This window comes from Kryptolebias marmoratus, linkage group LG18 (assembly GCF_001649575.2).
Source record: "Kryptolebias marmoratus isolate JLee-2015 linkage group LG18, ASM164957v2, whole genome shotgun sequence".
Taxonomy (NCBI): Eukaryota; Metazoa; Chordata; class Actinopteri; order Cyprinodontiformes; family Rivulidae; genus Kryptolebias; species Kryptolebias marmoratus.
The window spans coordinates 10,171,393-10,189,962 of record NC_051447.1 but is presented as its reverse complement, the minus strand read 5'-3'; the positions used below and the strand labels follow the sequence as shown (position 1 = coordinate 10,189,962).

Sequence of the window (18,570 nt, the reverse complement as noted above, 5' to 3'; positions counted from 1 at the left end):
AAAAAAAATCAGTAGCATATTGCACTGATAGCCTTTGTAAGTTATTGTGCATGGCTTTTGATAGTTTTGCATCTTTACCATGTTACTTGAGAATGTAAAGCTCATGTATAACTAATATTTTTAGCCTTACAAATTGTGCAAGAATTGTGACTTTACTGCACATTTCAAAGTAAAATGTCAAGAAAAAAAAAACTTTCATTCAGTGCACTGGTATCCTGCATTTTGGAAACAAAAAATAGAACTGAAAGCCAGACCCAACAGTCTTTACCTGGAATTATAACTTTGGAATTATACACGTAACATTTCAGGGCCATCCAAGTATTAGGAAACCATTTCTGAGTGCCAGTGTCTGGTCTGATGGAAAGGACATGAGGGCATAACACAAACATCAAGCTGACTTCTCAAAAAGAAGCAAAAAGTGATGTTGCAAAAATGACAAAATGTCTGATTTACAGCCTTCACTAAAAGAAGTGTCTGGAACAGTTTAAGTCTGCGTTCACACTAAACACAGAGATTAAAACACTGCAGCCTCAAAGAAATAAATATTTGGGGCTGTTTCTTGATGAAGAGGCATAAAAGTCAACTTTGTCTGAACCACATAAAAACTATGAAAAGCTCAGTTACAAACCTTATATACAAGGGCTCCAGGGTATCAAGAGCATGGAATCAATAAACTTAAAAGTAAGATATTAAAGTAATCATATAAAATGATAAAAATCTAACATAATGACAGCCTCTTAAAGCAGTTTTCTTCAACTCTGGGAAGAAATTCAGCTTGTAAAAGTCTGACTGTCTTGTTTTTGGCCCGCAACTCTAATGCTTTAGCTCTACATAAAGCATTCTATCAGCTGTTTTTAGCTATAATAAAATGTCTTTAAACCAAAACAACTTACCTGCTGAAACAGTTGTACAGCTCCTGAACATGAACTTAGCAGCTAAAGAAACACAGATTCCTTGAAGGAATCACCCACTGCTTTTTGTGTCACAGTTTTAAACTAAAATTGCCTTATGTTGAGAGGGAACGGAGTTATAGCAGTTTTGCTCCAACCTTGTGAATGATGTTATGCGTAGTCTGATGCAGTGTTGTGAAAGTATGTGTCTCAGAAGTACTTCCACCCAAGGCCCGGTAACCAAGGCCCAAATGAGCCATTTTTGTGTTTTACAGGGTAAATTAGTTGTAGTGGCCATTTCAAATAGGGTTGACCCAAAATGTTAATGTGTTGTAGATTTACTGCACAGTCAGTGATTACTGTCTGAGAGTTTCACCAAACTCTGTCTCATGGTTTATAAGATACTTTGCTATCAGACAGACAAAAGTGAACTCCAATGGTCAATGGGAAAGTTTGAGGAACAGAGCTCATGGGATCAGTTCGTGCTTGTAGCATGTTTTGGGAATCACTTTCCCCTACTACAACACCAAATTGTAGCTGAATATCTGTAAAATTGTAGCCATAGTGTGTTTGCTAAGGTTACTTTGTTATGGAGGCCATCTTGAATGGGGATGACTCCAAAAGTCAATCAGTTGTAGATGCACTTCCAACGATTACTTTCTGAGAGTTTCATAAAAATCTATCCAGCGGTTCATGAGTTGTTTTGCTAATGCTACAGACAAAGAAACATACGAAGATATGGGCAAAAACATTTTCACCCCTTTGCCTTTGGTAGCAGCAGATAAAAGTCTACACAAGTCTGGGATTTGCACATGACCTTTAAGGGTACTTTAACACAAATTAATTACTTAGAAGTCATTCAAGTCATTTGCTGTGATTCCCCAGTCAAATAATGCAACTCTGTCTCCACAGTATAAACCTAATGTGCTGTTGACTGTTGTTGCACTGTAACAGACAGCTAGACTGATCCATCAATAAAACAAGTGGCAATAGACTACTAACCTGAACTATGATCAATTCTTAAGCCTCCCCTGGCCTTTGGAGCAAATTGACCTGAAGTTACAAGGGCTACTCTACCTCTCTTTGTCTCTTTCTCTTTTAAGGGCTTCAGGGGGGTTAAACAGGTAGTGAGTAGTTAATGTCTGCATATGACCATTTACTTTAGAGTTATGACCTGTCCCTGATTTACCCCACCTTTCGCCAGTTGACTTTTGGGATAGGCTCCAGCCCCTACCCACAACCCTGAACAGGACTATGGATAAAGTCAATGAGTGTTTGCTTCAAAATAAAGAGATAGGAGTTATAGAAGGAAAAAGCACACAGAAGTTAATGTAATCCATAAAACCAGTAAAAAGCCTGAGTTAAAAGTGACTTTTTTCATTGTGATACAAAATTCAGGCCTGCTTTCTTTGTCATACTGATGGTTTTGGCCAGTTTTAGAAAAATCTGCAAAATGAACGAAAATCGATATACTGGGTAAAAAAATGAGGTATTAAAGTTTTCCACACATGGAATGTGTGTCTAAAATGGTGCCTGAGAACGGTATGTGTGCAGAGCAGCAGACCGCACTGTGAACAATTAAACCCAGGTGTCAGCTCTCAGTATGCCCTAGTGTTGTGATGGAAGTCCAACAAATCAAACAAAGACCTATCTATTTTCTCCACTTTTACTCAAGATATCAGGAAGAACTACCTTGGGCCAATTAGCTTCATAACTTCAACATTGATTGCAAAGTAATTCTGTATCATACAGAGCAGGAATTTTAACTCTGTAAGAGAAAAAAATGTGGGACACAAAATAAAAAGTATGATTTATGCCGCATGCACACATATGGGATCAATTGGATCTGCTTCAACTTATCATTGTCTATTTTTTCTAGTCAAAAATGGTGGAAAATAACTATTTCCCTCAAGTATTATGCAAGTCTGCCTTAGTTTGTTTTTTACCTATTTTGTCATATTTTCCTGTCTGTTTTATGGATTCATCATTTGAACTGGCAGACAGAAATCACTTTTATGTTTTTTTCCACAAAACTTCTCCTCCTCATTTAAATTTTTCCAGGACCAGCTTTCCAAGCTTCATGCAGTGCTTTCGCTTACAGACACCCACAAATAATTGCATGAGGGAGGTTGGGGGCACTCACAGGGATGCAAAAGAAACATTTTTTGGAAACATTTGTAAGTGGACATAGGATAAACTATGCATTCTTTGTTGCACCTGCTCTTGAGTAGGTGACGGCATGTTTTGGATTCATACTGATCACGCCCTGACTCCCATCTTCTCCCTTCCCTCCCCTTTCTTTTTTGGTCTCTCCATCAACCCCTGTCACTCCTCCCCCTCTTTCCTTCTTTGTCTCAAAATTTTCTCCAGAGACTTTCAGTTTTTGAACACCACACTGTTCTTACCTCCTGGCCTTCAGTTCAAGAAAGCAGCACAGGTAAGCTTTGCATGGATTTGAAATTTCCTGTTTGAATATTCTGCCTGATTCCTGTTTTCCGGATGGAAGCACTGAGCTTCGGGACATGGGCTGGCGCTGCACAAGTCAAAAGTATTTGTGCATGAAATAAAAATATGTTAGCTGAATCATATGAATTTTGGTGTCTCAGCCTAGAACGTACAGGTTTATACAGATGTCTTTAATGGCTTTGAACACTCTTGGATCCTGGTCTTTCTGCATTTTTCAGGGGTCTGGAAGTAATCAAACTGAATACATCCTCTGCAGGGTTGGTTTTACACAACCATTATCTTGAACTAAAAATTCTTTCAAATATAGTGTCCTCTTTTTTGCAGATTTACCCTACAAGCTCATTAACTTACAAAATATAAACATCAAAAACATTTTAAAACCAAAATAACAAACCATAGCATTGAAGGAATATAGTATATCAAAAACTGTATTGCATTGTTGCTTATAGATCTGTCTCGCAGGTTGATTCATAATGCATCTGTATTTATACATCTCAACACTGATAATTGTCATGGAATTATGAATTTCAATTTCTTTGACATGGAAGTTTACACACTTATAAAATACATTATAAGGTGGGTGTGGCCATTGTGCATGTTGAGGGGCAGGTTTGACAACTTTTTTGCATAGGCATATTTTCACCAATTATAAATCCTTATAAATGACGTCATTAAAACATTATTTGTTAAATTTAAAACTATGAAATAGACAATTATTTTATTATATAATAACAAGGTTTTCAATGAATTTGTCCTTTCTGTAAAAGGGTATGACTTAGCATCATATTGTTCTAGGCCTCTAAACTTTTTATCTTATTTCTTCCCACACTCTCTTTTCCTCTTCTTCTCTACAGAAACCATGTTTTCTCTCCACATACCCATCGTGGCTGTTTTGGTCAATCTAGCCCTATGCCAGTATGACTACGACTACCAGCCATTTTCCATGCATGGGCCATCAGGCCCCAACTGTAATCAAGAATGTGATTGTCCCATCAATTTTCCAAGTGCCATGTATTGTGACAACCGCAAGCTGAAGTTTGTCCCTATAGTTCCAACTGGGATCAAATATCTGTATCTCCAGCATAACATGATTGAAGAAATCAAGGCAGGAGTGTTTGATAATGTTACTGATACTCTGCGCTGGCTGATACTTGACAACAACCAAATAACCAATGCCAAGATAGAAAAAGGCACAATTGACAAACTCACAGCGCTGGAGAAGCTATTCTTTAGCAACAATAACATAACAGAGCCAGTCATCCCTCCCTCAAAGGCCCTGGAAGAGCTAAAGATGATGCACAACAAGTTGTCCAAGTTTCCTTCTGGACTCTTGTCTGACAAGGAAAACCTGACCTCCGTCAGCCTTCAGGAAAACGAGCTAACTTCTGAAGGCATTGGAGATGCATTCAAAGGTCTGAAGAAGCTGCTGTCCCTGGATGTGAGCCATAACAAGCTGAAGAAGCTGCCAGTTGGACTTCCTAGTTCACTGGAAATCCTCTATGCTGATTACAATGACATTGATAAAGTTGGAGCAGGATACTTAAAAAAGCTGCCCTCACTCCGGTACCTGAGGATCTCCCACAACAAGCTGCAGGACTCTGGGATCCCCTCTGGAGCATTCAATGTGACTTCACTTCTGGAGCTGGACCTCTCCTTCAACAAACTGCAGTCTATCCCTGAAGTCAATGAGCAGCTAGAGCAACTTTACCTGCAGGCCAATGAGATCAACAGTAAGTGATGATTTTTACTCAGCATTTTGAAAAATGTTGGTGTAAAGAGATGAAATGTTTTTGAAAACCAAGAAATAAAAGTCCAATTTCCTTTTGTTCAAGAAGCTGGGATTAGCAAATAGTCCTAAATGCTTTCAAAACAACGCTTTAAACCTTTCTCAAAGATTATCTGTTTTTGTCTTTTTTATGGTATAATTTTGGCTGTTTGCACTGAAGATAGCCAGAGTTTCAAAAAGTGAATTAAATGTGAGTAAAATCAATCCCTGAGTCAAAACGTCTTACTGCTAGACTACAGACTTTGCCCTTCAGCTAACATCATTCTCTTAAGCATATTTAGAAAATATTTTACATATACAGCCTGTGATTAAAAATTAAAAATTTTAAATTAATTTTCCACAATATGTAGCTAATTTACTAAACTGATGGCCTATTGGCATTTTTGTTCTTGTAGATGTTGATGGTACTCCTATTCTTAAAAGATTTAGGCTTAAATAAGTGGGGATATATTTAAAAAGTTGCTTGACTGTTTGCTATATAAACCCTAAGAAATGCAACAATATTAATAAATGATCACAAGCTTCTACAAAATCCAACCATTCAAAAGAAATTTTGGTTTTATATAAGAAGGGGAGTGAAGTTGACATACTTTCCCAGTTGGCAGATCTGTTGAGTTATTTTCACACTATTTTAGGGTAAGCTGCACCACAGGATTTAACACATTAGTCTGCAGTTTCACATTTCAGCCTTACACAAGGTGATAATTGGCTCAACTGGCTATTTGAAAGAAAATACATGTAATTTACCACCAGGTATTTGATCCATTTTTGTGTCTTTTTGGTCCCTGAGTCATTAATTTAAAATAAAAAAAATGTAAATAACAGTAATTTCCTTTCACAGTCGTTTCATCAAAACAATTATACATATTCTTATATCCTTGGCTTGTGGTTTGTTTTGTTTTTGGCGCCAATATTTGTATGGGAGGGTTATTAGCTGCACATTGTTTGCAGCTCAGGTGACAAAGTGGTGAGGCTTAAATAAGTGGGGATAGATTTAAAAACTTGCTTGACTGTTTGCTATATGAAACCTAATGAATGCAACAATATTAATTGGTGATCACAAACTTCCATAAAGTCCAACCATTCAGAAGAAAGTTTGTTTTGATAGAAGTAGGCGTGGTTTCTGCTCCATTTCAAGCGATCCAGCCACTAAAACAGCTAAATCATGTGACTGATGTAAACAAAACAAAGTTCCAAGATCCAAATGTGATGATTAAAGTTAGCAAATTAGCTGAATATAATAAAGGGAGCCTGTTAAACAGATTCCCTATGTTAACAGTAGGTGATTTCTGGTATTTTTTGTCCCTGATTCACATTTACGTTATCAGATGTTAAAGGACACCATAAAATGAGATAGCACTGAAAGGTCATCCCTGACTTAAAGTAACACCTCCTCCCACCGCAAAATGCTTTGCTCTCTATTTAAGACTGTATACAGCTACTTTAGTGGAGTACTCAAGTAAAATTGTAAAAATTTCCACAGCAATAGGTACAGCAGGACAAAAGCAAGACTTTCTGTTATGCGCTTAGTACTCTGAAAATATTTTTTCTTGGCTATTTTCTGCAACCCCGAGATGCTTTCCTACATTGTAGTAGCACATTCTTACAATAATACCACCACATATGACCACAATCACATAATTCTATCTGCTATGTGCTAGAAGATCACACCAAGGCCAGCATGTCCAGTCCTGCTTAAAATCTTCGACAACCTCACTGATGTAGACAGGTCACACCACATAGATATGTTGAACCACATGCTCCACCCAATACCCAAATAAGCTGCCACCATGATAACATACCACCACAACCTTGCCATAGAAGTTTTGTGTATGTTCAGCACCTGTCTGTGACTTATCACATGTAGTTGGGTGCCCACCATGTTCTGAAGACCTTGCTAAGACCCTTCAAAGACCATACATGATCCAGCTGATTTTTACATGATAGCGGGGTTGTCATCCAGTGTAAAGCAGACCTTAAGCCACACTAGATACGTTTTACATGGAATGACTCAGGCATGTAAAATGTGAATATATTGATCTGTATTTAGTTTAAATTCTGACGTCTACCACCTCTTATAACCATTTCAATTTTTTTGTTGTTGTTGTTTTTATCATCTATAGAGTTTGACTTGGCAAGTTTCTGCAAGTTCACTGGACCTCTCAACTATTCGCGTCTCAAGCATCTGCGTCTGGATGCCAATAACGTCACACACGGCAACATGCCCCCTGACTCCGCCAACTGCCTGCGTCAGGCTTCAGATATCATGTTTGAATAAAAGGACCACCATCAGATCGACGAGTCCACTTTCTGCTGCCACGACAAAGCTTAGAGCTCACATGACCATGCACTTGTGACGCAAGTATTATTCAAAATTGTAAAATTGTTCATGTTGATCGTTGTGATTTGTCTTAAGATGCAATAGAAGGGATGATATCCTGTCAGCTGTTTTCAAAATCTGTGTGTAAGTTACCCAGAAATGTGTACAATATTTGTAATATTTGGAAGCATGACTGAATATTGTACTTTTTATGGAAACAAAGAAAATACTGCAATAGATTTCATAAAAACTGAAGGAGGCATATCATTGGTTATATAAAAAAAGTGCATGCTAACACACTTCAAACATTCCAAACTTGATTTAATTTTTTTAAATATAGACACAACGGATACATAATGACTTTGATGTTGTTTGTCAGTCAGTGTCATTTTTTTTTGCATGTTTCAGTATGTTGCATGTGTGTTGGCTCAATTATTAAATGATTGCTGTGCAAAGAGCCAACAGAGGAGGACTGCATACTCAGACTTTAGTAATGTGAGCAAATGTAAAAAGGCAGAGCAGATAGCAGTCATATTTTCAACATCTTGAATGTATCAAACTGGTTAAAAAAAACAATCTGTGTTACCTGTGTTCTGAATTTATGTCTGCCTGCTTTGTATTTAATCTATTTTAGCATTAACTGCTTGATGCCGAATTACTTTTTTTTTTTTTTAAAAAAACAAAAACCAATCACAGACTTAGAAATACCCGCTGTTTAAAAACACAACAATCCTGAAATCAAATACATTGCTGTTGTGCAAATTGAATCCTATGTATACCTTAAAAAACTAGGTCAAGAATTTGACGGAATTTTTTTTTTTTATGTGATTTCCAGCTGTCATACTAGCATCCAATGGCTTTGTTAAACTTAACGCTTTTGCAGTCATAGTGCTTTCATTGTAATGCTGTTTGCCATGACTGATAAATTCTTTATGCCAGCACTGCATCAACGTGGCTCCATTGTCATGTTAATTGATTTTACTCATATTAGATTAGTGCATTTAGTTTTTAGTTCTATTTCTTTACATCTGCGGCCTTTGACTTGAATTGTCTGTGAGAAAACCAAACATGGCTGAATGAGCTTTGTTTCTAACAGATTTGTATATCACTTTTTAAGCTCTCTATAATAGTTTCTGATGCTCATAGAAACTTAATATTATAGGTAAAATGCTTTAGTCTACAATAACCTTGAATGTTTTATTTCTTTCTTGACTTCTTTGTTTACAATTACTATTTGTAAAACATGCTTTATAAAAAGTTTGATTTGTAATTGGTGGATTTTTTGTGAATTTTATGCTTTACTGGGTGTTCATCAGAAAACAGAGAATCAAGTGGTAAAATAATTCCCAGAAGTATAAATGATATTGCTCAAACCTAATATTTTAGGCAGTTGAACAACAGAAAAAATATCCCTGCAGTTATTTAGATTTTTTCTAACTGAAAAAGCCATTTCCAATTAATCAAGAGCTTAAAAATATTATTACTACTTAATATACATACATTATAAACATATGAAACAACAGGATATCATTATCTCGTGCATTTTTATAAATAAACTTGAAATTTTCTACAAAATATAAGGTATGTCCTTACAATTTTAGTGTGCCCTCAGCGTGGATTATATCATTTCTATCGGAGTTACTTGTAGAAAAGACAGCAAGCATCATTGACTAAACTGATTTAGTGGCAGTTTATAATATGATTACGCCAAAAACAACATGGGTAATTGAAAGGTTCTGACTAAGAGTAATCAAGGCTTTTATGTGGTGAGAGGAGTAATTAAGTGAGTGACTGCAGGTGAGAAACAATGAACAGGTGTTGAGATAATCAGAGACGTACTCGGACTATCTACCTATTTGAAACAATGTTTCTTCATAATTTGATATGAACAGAATACCAATTCCACATACGCAGGAACTACAATGCCAAAAAAAAACTTAATGATACTAAATTAGTGACGCAAACAAGAAAAAGGAACCACAGACCAAATAATTTAATATGTGCACAAAACACAAATGTAAAAAAAAATAGTAAGAAACAATACAACTAAAACAGAAATGCCCACTTAAGCTCTCTAAGCAAGCCTTTAAAAGCATCCAGGCTTTGTTTTGTGGAATTTTCCAGCACAGAAACAGCAGGAAACCTGATTTCGGGTAAGATTTTAATATTTGCAGTGGACAAATTCCTTGACAGGTTGTAGAGATTCCTGCTGAGACCATCAGCCTTTAATTTATGAGGAAATTCTATTTTTATACTCCCAGTCCCACAGCTAGTCATGGGCCATGTTGAATGCTTCACCAGTGAGGGAGGTGTATCTTTTCAAGACTCTAAACAAAGAAAAGTGGATTTGGAAAATCCACAAGTGGATGTACTACCACTTTAAATTTTATGGGGTAAAAATTACAACAAAAGCTTTTAGGCTCCTTTTTTTTTTTTGTCATTTTGAGATTTTAAGCACCTATTATTATTATTACTGCTCTGACTTAAACACTTTAGTTATAAGCTTTCCTTAGAATAAGACCCTATTCAGCTGAACCCTATCACTTTTGTGTGGGAGTCTGTGATGACTGGACTTTAACAGACGTTGTCTTTAAAACGATTTTTACTTGTCTCACTTCCTTTAGCTGTATCAATATTGTCTTTTCAAATCTGTTTAATAACAGGAATTTCAGTAATCCTAAAATGTACTGTAAGTGCTGAAACCATTAGTTTGTATTTCATGTCAAGAGTATCTTTAAATCACACATTATTCAAACATGGTAAGTTCAGTTACTGTTCGTGCTGTAAACCTAATACAAGAACTTAAAGAAATAGTCCTCTGATTCCACCACCCGTACAACATGTTTGCTTAATAGCTTTTTTTATCACATTTCACTTGTTTTTATAACATCGTTTTGCACTCATTTCTAATCTAGGACCATTTCCTCCTCTTCCTCTGGTGTTGCCCTTATTTAAATCCAGAGTAGAGCGCCTGCTGCTCGTGTCTAGACAATAAAGCCCTTCATAAAGCCGTAAGCCACAAATCTTCCCACTTGAGACGGTAGGTGAAAGTACAATCAGCTTTTGCAGCCTGGAGGCCCAACTTCAAAGATCACCCTTCAGTCCAGACCATCTCCAGCTGTTTTCTCTGTTTCTATTCATATTATGTGTCCATCTATCATCAACCTGATCTGTCTTCTAACTTTTTTCTAAGATTTTCCCTCATATTACACTTAGTATGTAAAATCATAAATATGTAGTAAGTAAGTGCATTTATACGAGTGTCTTTTATTGTCTAAAGCATAGACAAAGGTGTGTTATCATTTAAACACTACACTGAAACACCAGAATAAGAATTTCACTGAACTAATAACTTTCTCTATTTTCTAAAATGTGACAAACTCTTTTGACTCCAAGGACCTAGAAGAAAAACAAGACAGGACAATCCTAAGTGGTTCAACATAAGGCAACTGGACCATTTTCTTTTGTTTCTTGAGAACCTTTCACCTCTCATCCAAAAGGCTGCTTCAGGTTTCATAGAAATATCTATGTCAAAATCTCACAGAATACATCCAATGTGTTAGGTCAACAGTCTGAACCAAAGTATATGATCAAACCAATTTACAGTATGAAGTTGGATTCCAGTGTGGCTCAAAAACGTAGAATTATACCTGCTGAAGGGGGATAATAAATTGTATTATATCATAGTGTACTGTATTACTTGATATCAAAGTAAATTGTATTTGGAGGATGAATTGCAGTAAACTAGATTTTTTCAAATTGCTGTTTGCTATTATAGACCTTACTATTAAACCTTTACTATGATCTGAAAGTCCTACAAAGACAGATTTACATTTTGAGGCTTCGGGCAGTGACCCCCATGTAGTCATACTCAGCAGTAACAATTCTGACAGGTGTGATGGTTGTAAAAAAGAGGGAATGTTTCACTAAAAAACCTGGGTTTGAATGTTTGAGTACAATCCCCTCAAGCGTTCCTCTAACCTCACCTGTAAGACTAATAACACACCTATAGCCCTGTGCTGAAATGAGCCATGAAAGCTGACCTTTCACCCATTACCCAGACTCATAGGTGAAGGGTATAACCCCCACAAAAGACCAAATGGTTAAGTTGGGTGGAGCTGTGACATGTCATTTCCCTGCAGCACAAGGAGGACTTCAGCTTTTACAATAAAATGAAGCAAATAAAGTGAAAGAGGTGGGGGGAGAAAAACTGCTGGACATCCCCAAGTCTCACAGTCATACTCCCACCAACAATACATTCTCCATCCTCATGGTTCCACCAGTGTGCAAGGTGCAGCTTTGAGAGAATCGAACAACCCGGGTCCAATCAGGGTTGGTTGTGGTACCAATTGTTTCAGGGACACAGAGCATACAATCATCCGAGCGAATCGCTGAAGAAGAGCAGACTTCACCTGGCAGATCACACTCATCAGTGAAAAAGCAGGTAAAAAAAATATTTTTGTCTGTTTTTCATGAATCTGCTAAAGAGAGGAAGGGTGAATGGCTTGGACAAAGACGCAGTTAATTTTCTTATTTAGTTTGATCTGATTTGATCTTAATCTTTGACATAGTTTCTTTGTGCCAGCGTCTGTTTCATGGCTAACAGTCTTGCACAAAGATGTTCTCAAATTTTAAATTAAAAAATTCATAATAAATACCATTTATTGTCAGTTTTTTTAGGGTTCTTTACATTTTAGGTGGAAAAAGATTCTTTTGTTAGGGTGTCTAAGCAACAAACATCTTGGTAATTCATATTTAATGCCAAACCTTTTGTTTTCTCACATATGATTTTTTCATAAACAAAAGTATATTCTTCCAGTTTTGGATGCAGTAACTACAGTAACGCTGATTCACCAACATTTCAAAGTCATGAGGTGGATTTCAGTAAAGCCTTTGACTGGAAACAATCCTGCAAACTCTTACAGTGCAAATAAAAGTCTTTGTGCAATTATAATAGCTGGCTCAGTATAAAAGACCCAGGCAGGAAATTAGCTCTGTATATTCCTCTGCATGTGTTTCTCCTTAGGCTGTCAGGCAGATTGTTCTCAATATTTGTTTTCAGTAAATATGCATTCAATTTTACAGACATTTGTGGAGCCCTGAATCAACAGTTTCAGCATTAAATTTCACACACAATTTTTGAATACAGGGAATCTTTTTCTGTTGTGTATGTAACATTTAAAGTAAAGGAATGTGACGTTTGTTTTAGAACTTCTCAAATCTTTACAATTTTTTGGATTTAATACAAGCCTTTGACTGGAAACAATCCTGCAAGTCATTAATTATCCTTATTTACTCGATGTTCATAAAAAAGGAAAAAAAAAAATAGTTAAAGATGTTTTTTACTACCATATGCAAAACTTCATCAGATGAACCATTTAACTGATTATTGAATTCATTCCTACCTTTTGTTTGATGCAGCTGATTACTTATTGAAAACATTCTCAGAACTTGGTCATGTGCTGCTGGAGGGTTGAATGCAAAACAGCTGTAAGGTCTCTGCAGTCAGACAGAAAATGATATCACACTAAGAGACAAAATTTTTCATTTTATTGACTAGGGCTCCAAGCTTTACAACAAATTCAACAGCAGCAAACTGTATATAACATTACAGAGTAGGCAGGATAGAAGAGTCCCTTCAAGTTAACAGGAGCAGCCAGTGTTTTTATGCTACATTCCTTCTTGTACTCAAAAATCAGAATTTACGAGTTACAATTTGGAAAAAGGTACACTGGAAGTTTCCTCAAAGTTGGAATTCTGACTTGGAAAGTTAGAGGTTTCCCACTAGCCACAACCTCAAAATCTAATATGGCTGCCTTGCACATAAAAAAGTAATGATAGCTGTTGTAATAAACTTTTTGATTACAATTCTGTCAGTTTGCATGTTGAATTACTCACACACATAATACTATGCAACCTCTATTTACACGATAGTACAGTTTATGAATTCAGAAATGCAGCAAAATATATGTAGAGATATCTAAAGATAAACCCCATTGTTTTTTCCAACTTGCAGCTGGAACGCCGTTAAATTGGGTGTGATGTCATTCCCTGATCCAAGATACAACATCCTGTGGTTGTGTTTTATATGAAAGTGTTGGTTAAATGCCTCAGCCCTGCAGTTGGAAAAACCCTGAACCCCCAGTTTGTTTATTAGAGTGTTTGTAAAAAAAAAAAAAAAAAGGGGGGGGGCATAAATGGCTCAAAGATATTGAGATAATTTTTATTTCTGAAAGTTTAAAGTTATCTTAAGTGTTCTATAAGTGTTGAACTTTTACTGTTTAAGTATAAATCTTGACTGATCTTACTAGTTTTTCCTTATATAAATCTAATGTTTGTTGGTCTAATGTTTGAAATTTGTTATATATATATTCTCTCATGCTTAAAATACAATAAATAGCTGTACATGAATGAACCTTTTAAAACACTGGAAGAGCTCTCATGGGCTTGCCACGCTGATGTTGGATAAACGTTACTCCTGTCCTCACAAGTAAGCGGGGATTATCCCGTTGCATTCAAGTCTTTGCCGTCATCACTAGAAATTGGCGTAGTCTCATGCTTGCATGTTGCAAGGTCACAAAAGAATTTGCCTTGCAATCCTGCAGTGTAATCTCCTCAGGTTAAGTTAGACCTCAGTCCTGTAAAAGCGTGACCTCTTATGTCTGAAATGTTTTGCACGTTGGCTGTGTCAGCTCTGTGCCTTTAGCACCAGCTCTAACCAATGTGCCATCAAATCACACACTTTGAGCTCAAATATTCATCAAAAATAACTTAGATAGTGCATTTGCAGTACTTTGATTTCTATCTTTATGAGGTAAGGAATTGTTAAAAACCCTTTTGATGTTGTCTTGCAGATTATTTGCAGTTACAGATACACTATTGAAATAAACTCTTAATGTACTCAGAGAAGTGCATATCTTCAACTTATATTCAATATTAGCTGAACTGGAATAATGAGCTCAAGCATCCCCCTCCTGCATGAATTATGTGATCAATGTGTTCACAGTCATGGCAGCCATAACCTCTTGGTGGATAAATTCAGTTTACAGTGAGTGTATTTGTGTTTAAATACAACTGTCTGGATATCAGAATCATATGGTTTGTACTTGGATGCTTTGTGTTCTCTGTTGACTGTAAGCAGATCAACTGCTTGATTTGCAGAGTAATTGAGTCTAATCGCACCGCTGATAAATGAAGCACAGAATTAGCACAAAGGTTAGCAAAGGCCATGGGGATTTGTTTGTTGACATCAATTGGGCCACTTTGGAGCAGGAGAAGGATTGTGCATGTGGCATTTAGCAATCTAAGAACAGATACACCTGCGTAAAGTGGGCCATGTCTCAAGGACTGGAAATACATAGCACTCTTAAGTTTATGACCCCAGTTTTGGGCCATCTGATTGGCTAAGAGAGGCTTTGGTGTCATCCTAAGCTGGCACATGTTGAATGAAACAGCCGATGGTACAAATACCAGGGAGTGAGACACACATCCTTGTCATTTGTAACCACGCTTGATAGCTTACTGAGAAAGGACCCTTCAAAAGAAAACTTAAAGAGCTAAAGGTAAGAGAACCTGCTGAAAGGAAAAGACATGTTTTCATTGACAGCGTTTTATTGCAATTGTTTTTTCATCATGTCTTTCCATTTAAAATGTGCATTATATTTTATTGATGAAAACCTATTTCCTGATGCATCTGAATTATTTCACTGGTAGATGATGTTTGCCTAAGAGCTCCAGTGATGCACATATGGCTTGATGGTATTATATGTAAAGCATGTCACTATGTTGTGTATACCAAAGAGGGAATGCAAAGCTTTAGCCTCAGTGACAGACAGGCAACATATCTCTGTAAAAGAGGTGATTCAGTTTTGCCTTTGAAGTGTGCTCATCCATGGAAAAGCTTGGCCTGCTTAAAATGAGTTCCAGACAAACATGGAGAGCATCAAGAATTTAAACAAACCCCAGATGGTAGTTCAGACAAACCAAGTAGAAGCTAGAAAAATTAACTGAAAGAAGATGGTAGTGTTTACTATGGATTCTTTTCTTTTATGAATTTTGTTTTCATGCATTTTTGGTAAATCATTTCCATCGTATTGATCATTTTGCATTCATTATCTTTGAACTGCATTCTCAACAAATTGCATATGAGGTTTTGTTGGTTTTTTTGCATAAATTCATGTACAAACCAACCAAAGTGGAAAAGGATATGTGACAGGATTGTCATTTGTGTTGCAGTTATGCAGCCTTCTAAACAGTGTGCACTTTAAAAACTGATTTGACTTCTCTAATGCAATTAAAGTTGACCCGGCTCTTCATCCTGTCTCTTTACCTTAATCTGTCTGACCTTATATAACTGATGATGAAATTACCATTGGAGTGTGCTTTGACACTTGCTTCTGTTCCAACTGATTCTGGTGATGTTATTTGGACACTGTAAGTGGTTGCATGTTTAAAGTTATACATCAAAAGCCTTACCATGACTACCAGAAATCGGAAATCACACCACAAACTCATGACCAGGTATAATCATAAAGATCAAAATTATAGTGCATCTAATTCCTTAGTGTTCCCAATGGTTTTAATACTTCAGCACCTTTTATTCATCATTTTGCATTGCTTCACAATGGATTTCTTTCCTTTTATGCTGTTCCATATTACTGTATTTCACTACAGTATACTTTTTCTCTCTTTTCTACCTCAGGTTGAGCAGTAAAATGGCCCTCCCCCAGAAGTTTCTCTTTGTTTTGTGCCTGGTAGGGCTAGTCTTCAGTCAAGACATGCCTTATGAGGAGTTCCTTGCCCAGATCCAAGCCTGCCCTTCAGAGTGCAGCTGTCCCCAAAACTTTCCTCGTGCTGTCTACTGTGACAATAGAGGCCTGAAGAGCATCCCCAGAATCCCTCCTTACACATGGTACCTCTACATGCAGAACAATATGATTGAGACCCTGCCACTAGATGCAGTGCAGAATGCAACGCAGCTGCGCTGGGTGAACCTAAACCGTAACAAAATCACAGACAAAGGAATAGAAGAAGATTTCCTGAGTGCAATGACACACCTCGCACACCTGTACATGGATGACAACCTTCTGTCTTCTGTGCCATCTCCCCTACCAGACAGTCTTGAACATCTGCGTCTCTCTCGCAACCGCATCTCCAAGATCCCCGCTGGTGTATTTGTTGGTCTCGAAAAGCTCAACCTCTTGGACCTCCAAGGGAATAAGCTGATGGATGATGCTGTGACTGAAGTGAGCCTAAAGGGTCTCAACAACTTGGTGCAGATCAATCTAGCCAAGAACCAGCTGAGTCGCATGCCACTTGGTCTACCACCCACCACCACTCAGCTTTATCTTGATGGCAATAACATTGAGAAGATCCCAGCTGACTACTTCAAAGGTTTGCCCAAAGTGGCATTTCTGAGGCTCAATCACAACAAGCTTGGCAGCAGTGGGGTTCCCAAAGATGTTTTCAATATCTCCAGCATTCTAGACTTGCAGTTGTCTCACAATCAGATGACTGAGATTCCCATCATTCCATCAGGCCTTGAACACCTTCACCTAGACCACAACAAGATCACAAGTAAGATTTAGTATTGCTAGTGTTGTAGAGCCATAAAAGGAAATCTCTTTTATGCATCTAATCAGAGATGTAACTGTGTAAGTCATATCACAACCATCCTTTGTTCATTTACAGGTGTGAATGGCTCCAACATGTGTCCTGTCTCCGTCGACTCTCTGGACAGCGCACAGAACGAAAGCGTGCCTCGACTGCAATTCCTCCGACTGGATGGCAATGAGATCAATCCACCAATTCCCAGGGATGTCGTCATGTGCTTCCGCCTGCTTAGATCTATTGTTATCTAAATAGAAAATCAATGATATTTACAAGCTAATTCAATTTTCCTACCGTTATTGACCCAGCTTGAATGCAGAATTGGATGCTGAGATTTGTAAAACCACACATATTTGCATGTTTGTCAAAGATTCTAATTGACATCAACATATCTCATTGTTTAATTGTGAAAAGATTCTCTTTTAAGTGGAATTTGATCGAAATCCAAACATATATATTGATGGGTAAAAAACCTCTGATCATTTATTGACCACTAGTCGTGCCTTATGTTAGCATAAACATCTTCTGTACATGTGGATTTCTGAACCAAAATGCATTACAGCTTAGCATGCTATTAAATAAATAAAGGGACAATATGTTTTAATGAAAATTGGTGAGACTGAATTGAAGTTTACCTTTCTGTGCAGGACCCAATGCTTCTGAATGCATAGGCATTATTTTTTTGATAGAATTTTTTGTAGACTTGAAGCCAAAACAATGGTCTTGTGTGCTAGTTTTTTTTTTTTTGTTGTTGTTGTTGTTGTTGTTGTTGCTGTTGTTGTTCTAATTTTACTTTCCAAAAACAAATATGCATATACATATCCTGTCGGTAATTTATTTTTATTTAATATAAGAGAAAAAATACATAAAATCTGATGACTATGGCCAACATTCCTTAAAGTTTTGTATACAAAAGATGTATTAACACTTGCCAACACAGTTTTAAATTCTGGAAATAGTTTTTTTCTGAATAAACTGGAATTTCATTTAAAATAATGTAAAATGTAATGTGAATAAAACTTCTCTGAATAAAAATGTACCTTTATATTGTCTTTTGTTTTCATAGTGCTTTATTCAAAAAGTAATTTCTACGCCTATGTTATTATTTAACTGTAATTTACATTCTTTAGTAATTAGGTGTAGGTTTCCATCTTTCACTCTTTGGACTGTAAAGCACATTGATTATCATCTAATTCAGAGCATTTCTATGTAATGATGAACTCCTATTTCATCAGCTGTGTATCCATGACATTAGCTTGTGTGTTATGAAATTATATACAATACAATATTGTATATTTTAAGTGGTAATTTCCTGTACAAAAAAGGAGCTGACCCTTCAAAATTCCTAACATAAACAACTGTTTTTCCAACCTCACATATACGGTGCTCATACTAAACTTAGCGTGTAGTTGCAGGTTTTTTAAAAAATGGGAGTATATTCACTAATGCATGCTAATTAAATCCTTTCCAAACCTCATTATAGTGAGGGATACTCTTGT

The 18,570-nt window shown here is 36.7% G+C and overlaps 2 protein-coding genes across 3 annotated transcripts; both read left to right on the top strand.

Annotated features, from left to right (window-relative positions):
* Positions 1–3,022: 3,022 nt before the first annotated feature.
* On the top strand, positions 3,023–8,732 carry lum (lumican). Its single transcript, XM_017411458.1, has 4 exons — positions 3,023–3,067; positions 3,261–3,327; positions 4,211–5,086; positions 7,266–8,732. Exons 1-4 carry the CDS (start codon positions 3,038–3,040, stop codon positions 7,418–7,420), a joined length of 1,128 nt encoding a protein of 375 aa, XP_017266947.1. The 5' UTR covers positions 3,023–3,037; the 3' UTR covers positions 7,421–8,732.
* Positions 8,733–11,696: 2,964 nt separating this feature from the next.
* Positions 11,697–18,113, top strand: kera (keratocan). Of its 2 annotated transcripts, none has more exons than XM_017411482.3 (3): positions 11,697–11,906; positions 16,164–17,038; positions 17,153–18,113. In XM_017411482.3, the coding sequence occupies exons 2-3, from the start codon at positions 16,177–16,179 to the stop codon at positions 17,320–17,322; spliced, it is 1,032 nt and encodes a 343-aa protein (XP_017266971.1). In that variant the 5' UTR covers positions 11,697–11,906; positions 16,164–16,176; the 3' UTR covers positions 17,323–18,113. The 2 variants fall into 2 exon arrangements, with proteins under 2 accessions (XP_017266971.1, XP_017266970.1); XM_017411481.3 differs by lacking the exon at positions 11,697–11,906 and adding an exon at positions 14,742–15,024.
* The last annotated feature ends 457 nt before the right edge of the window (positions 18,114–18,570 follow it).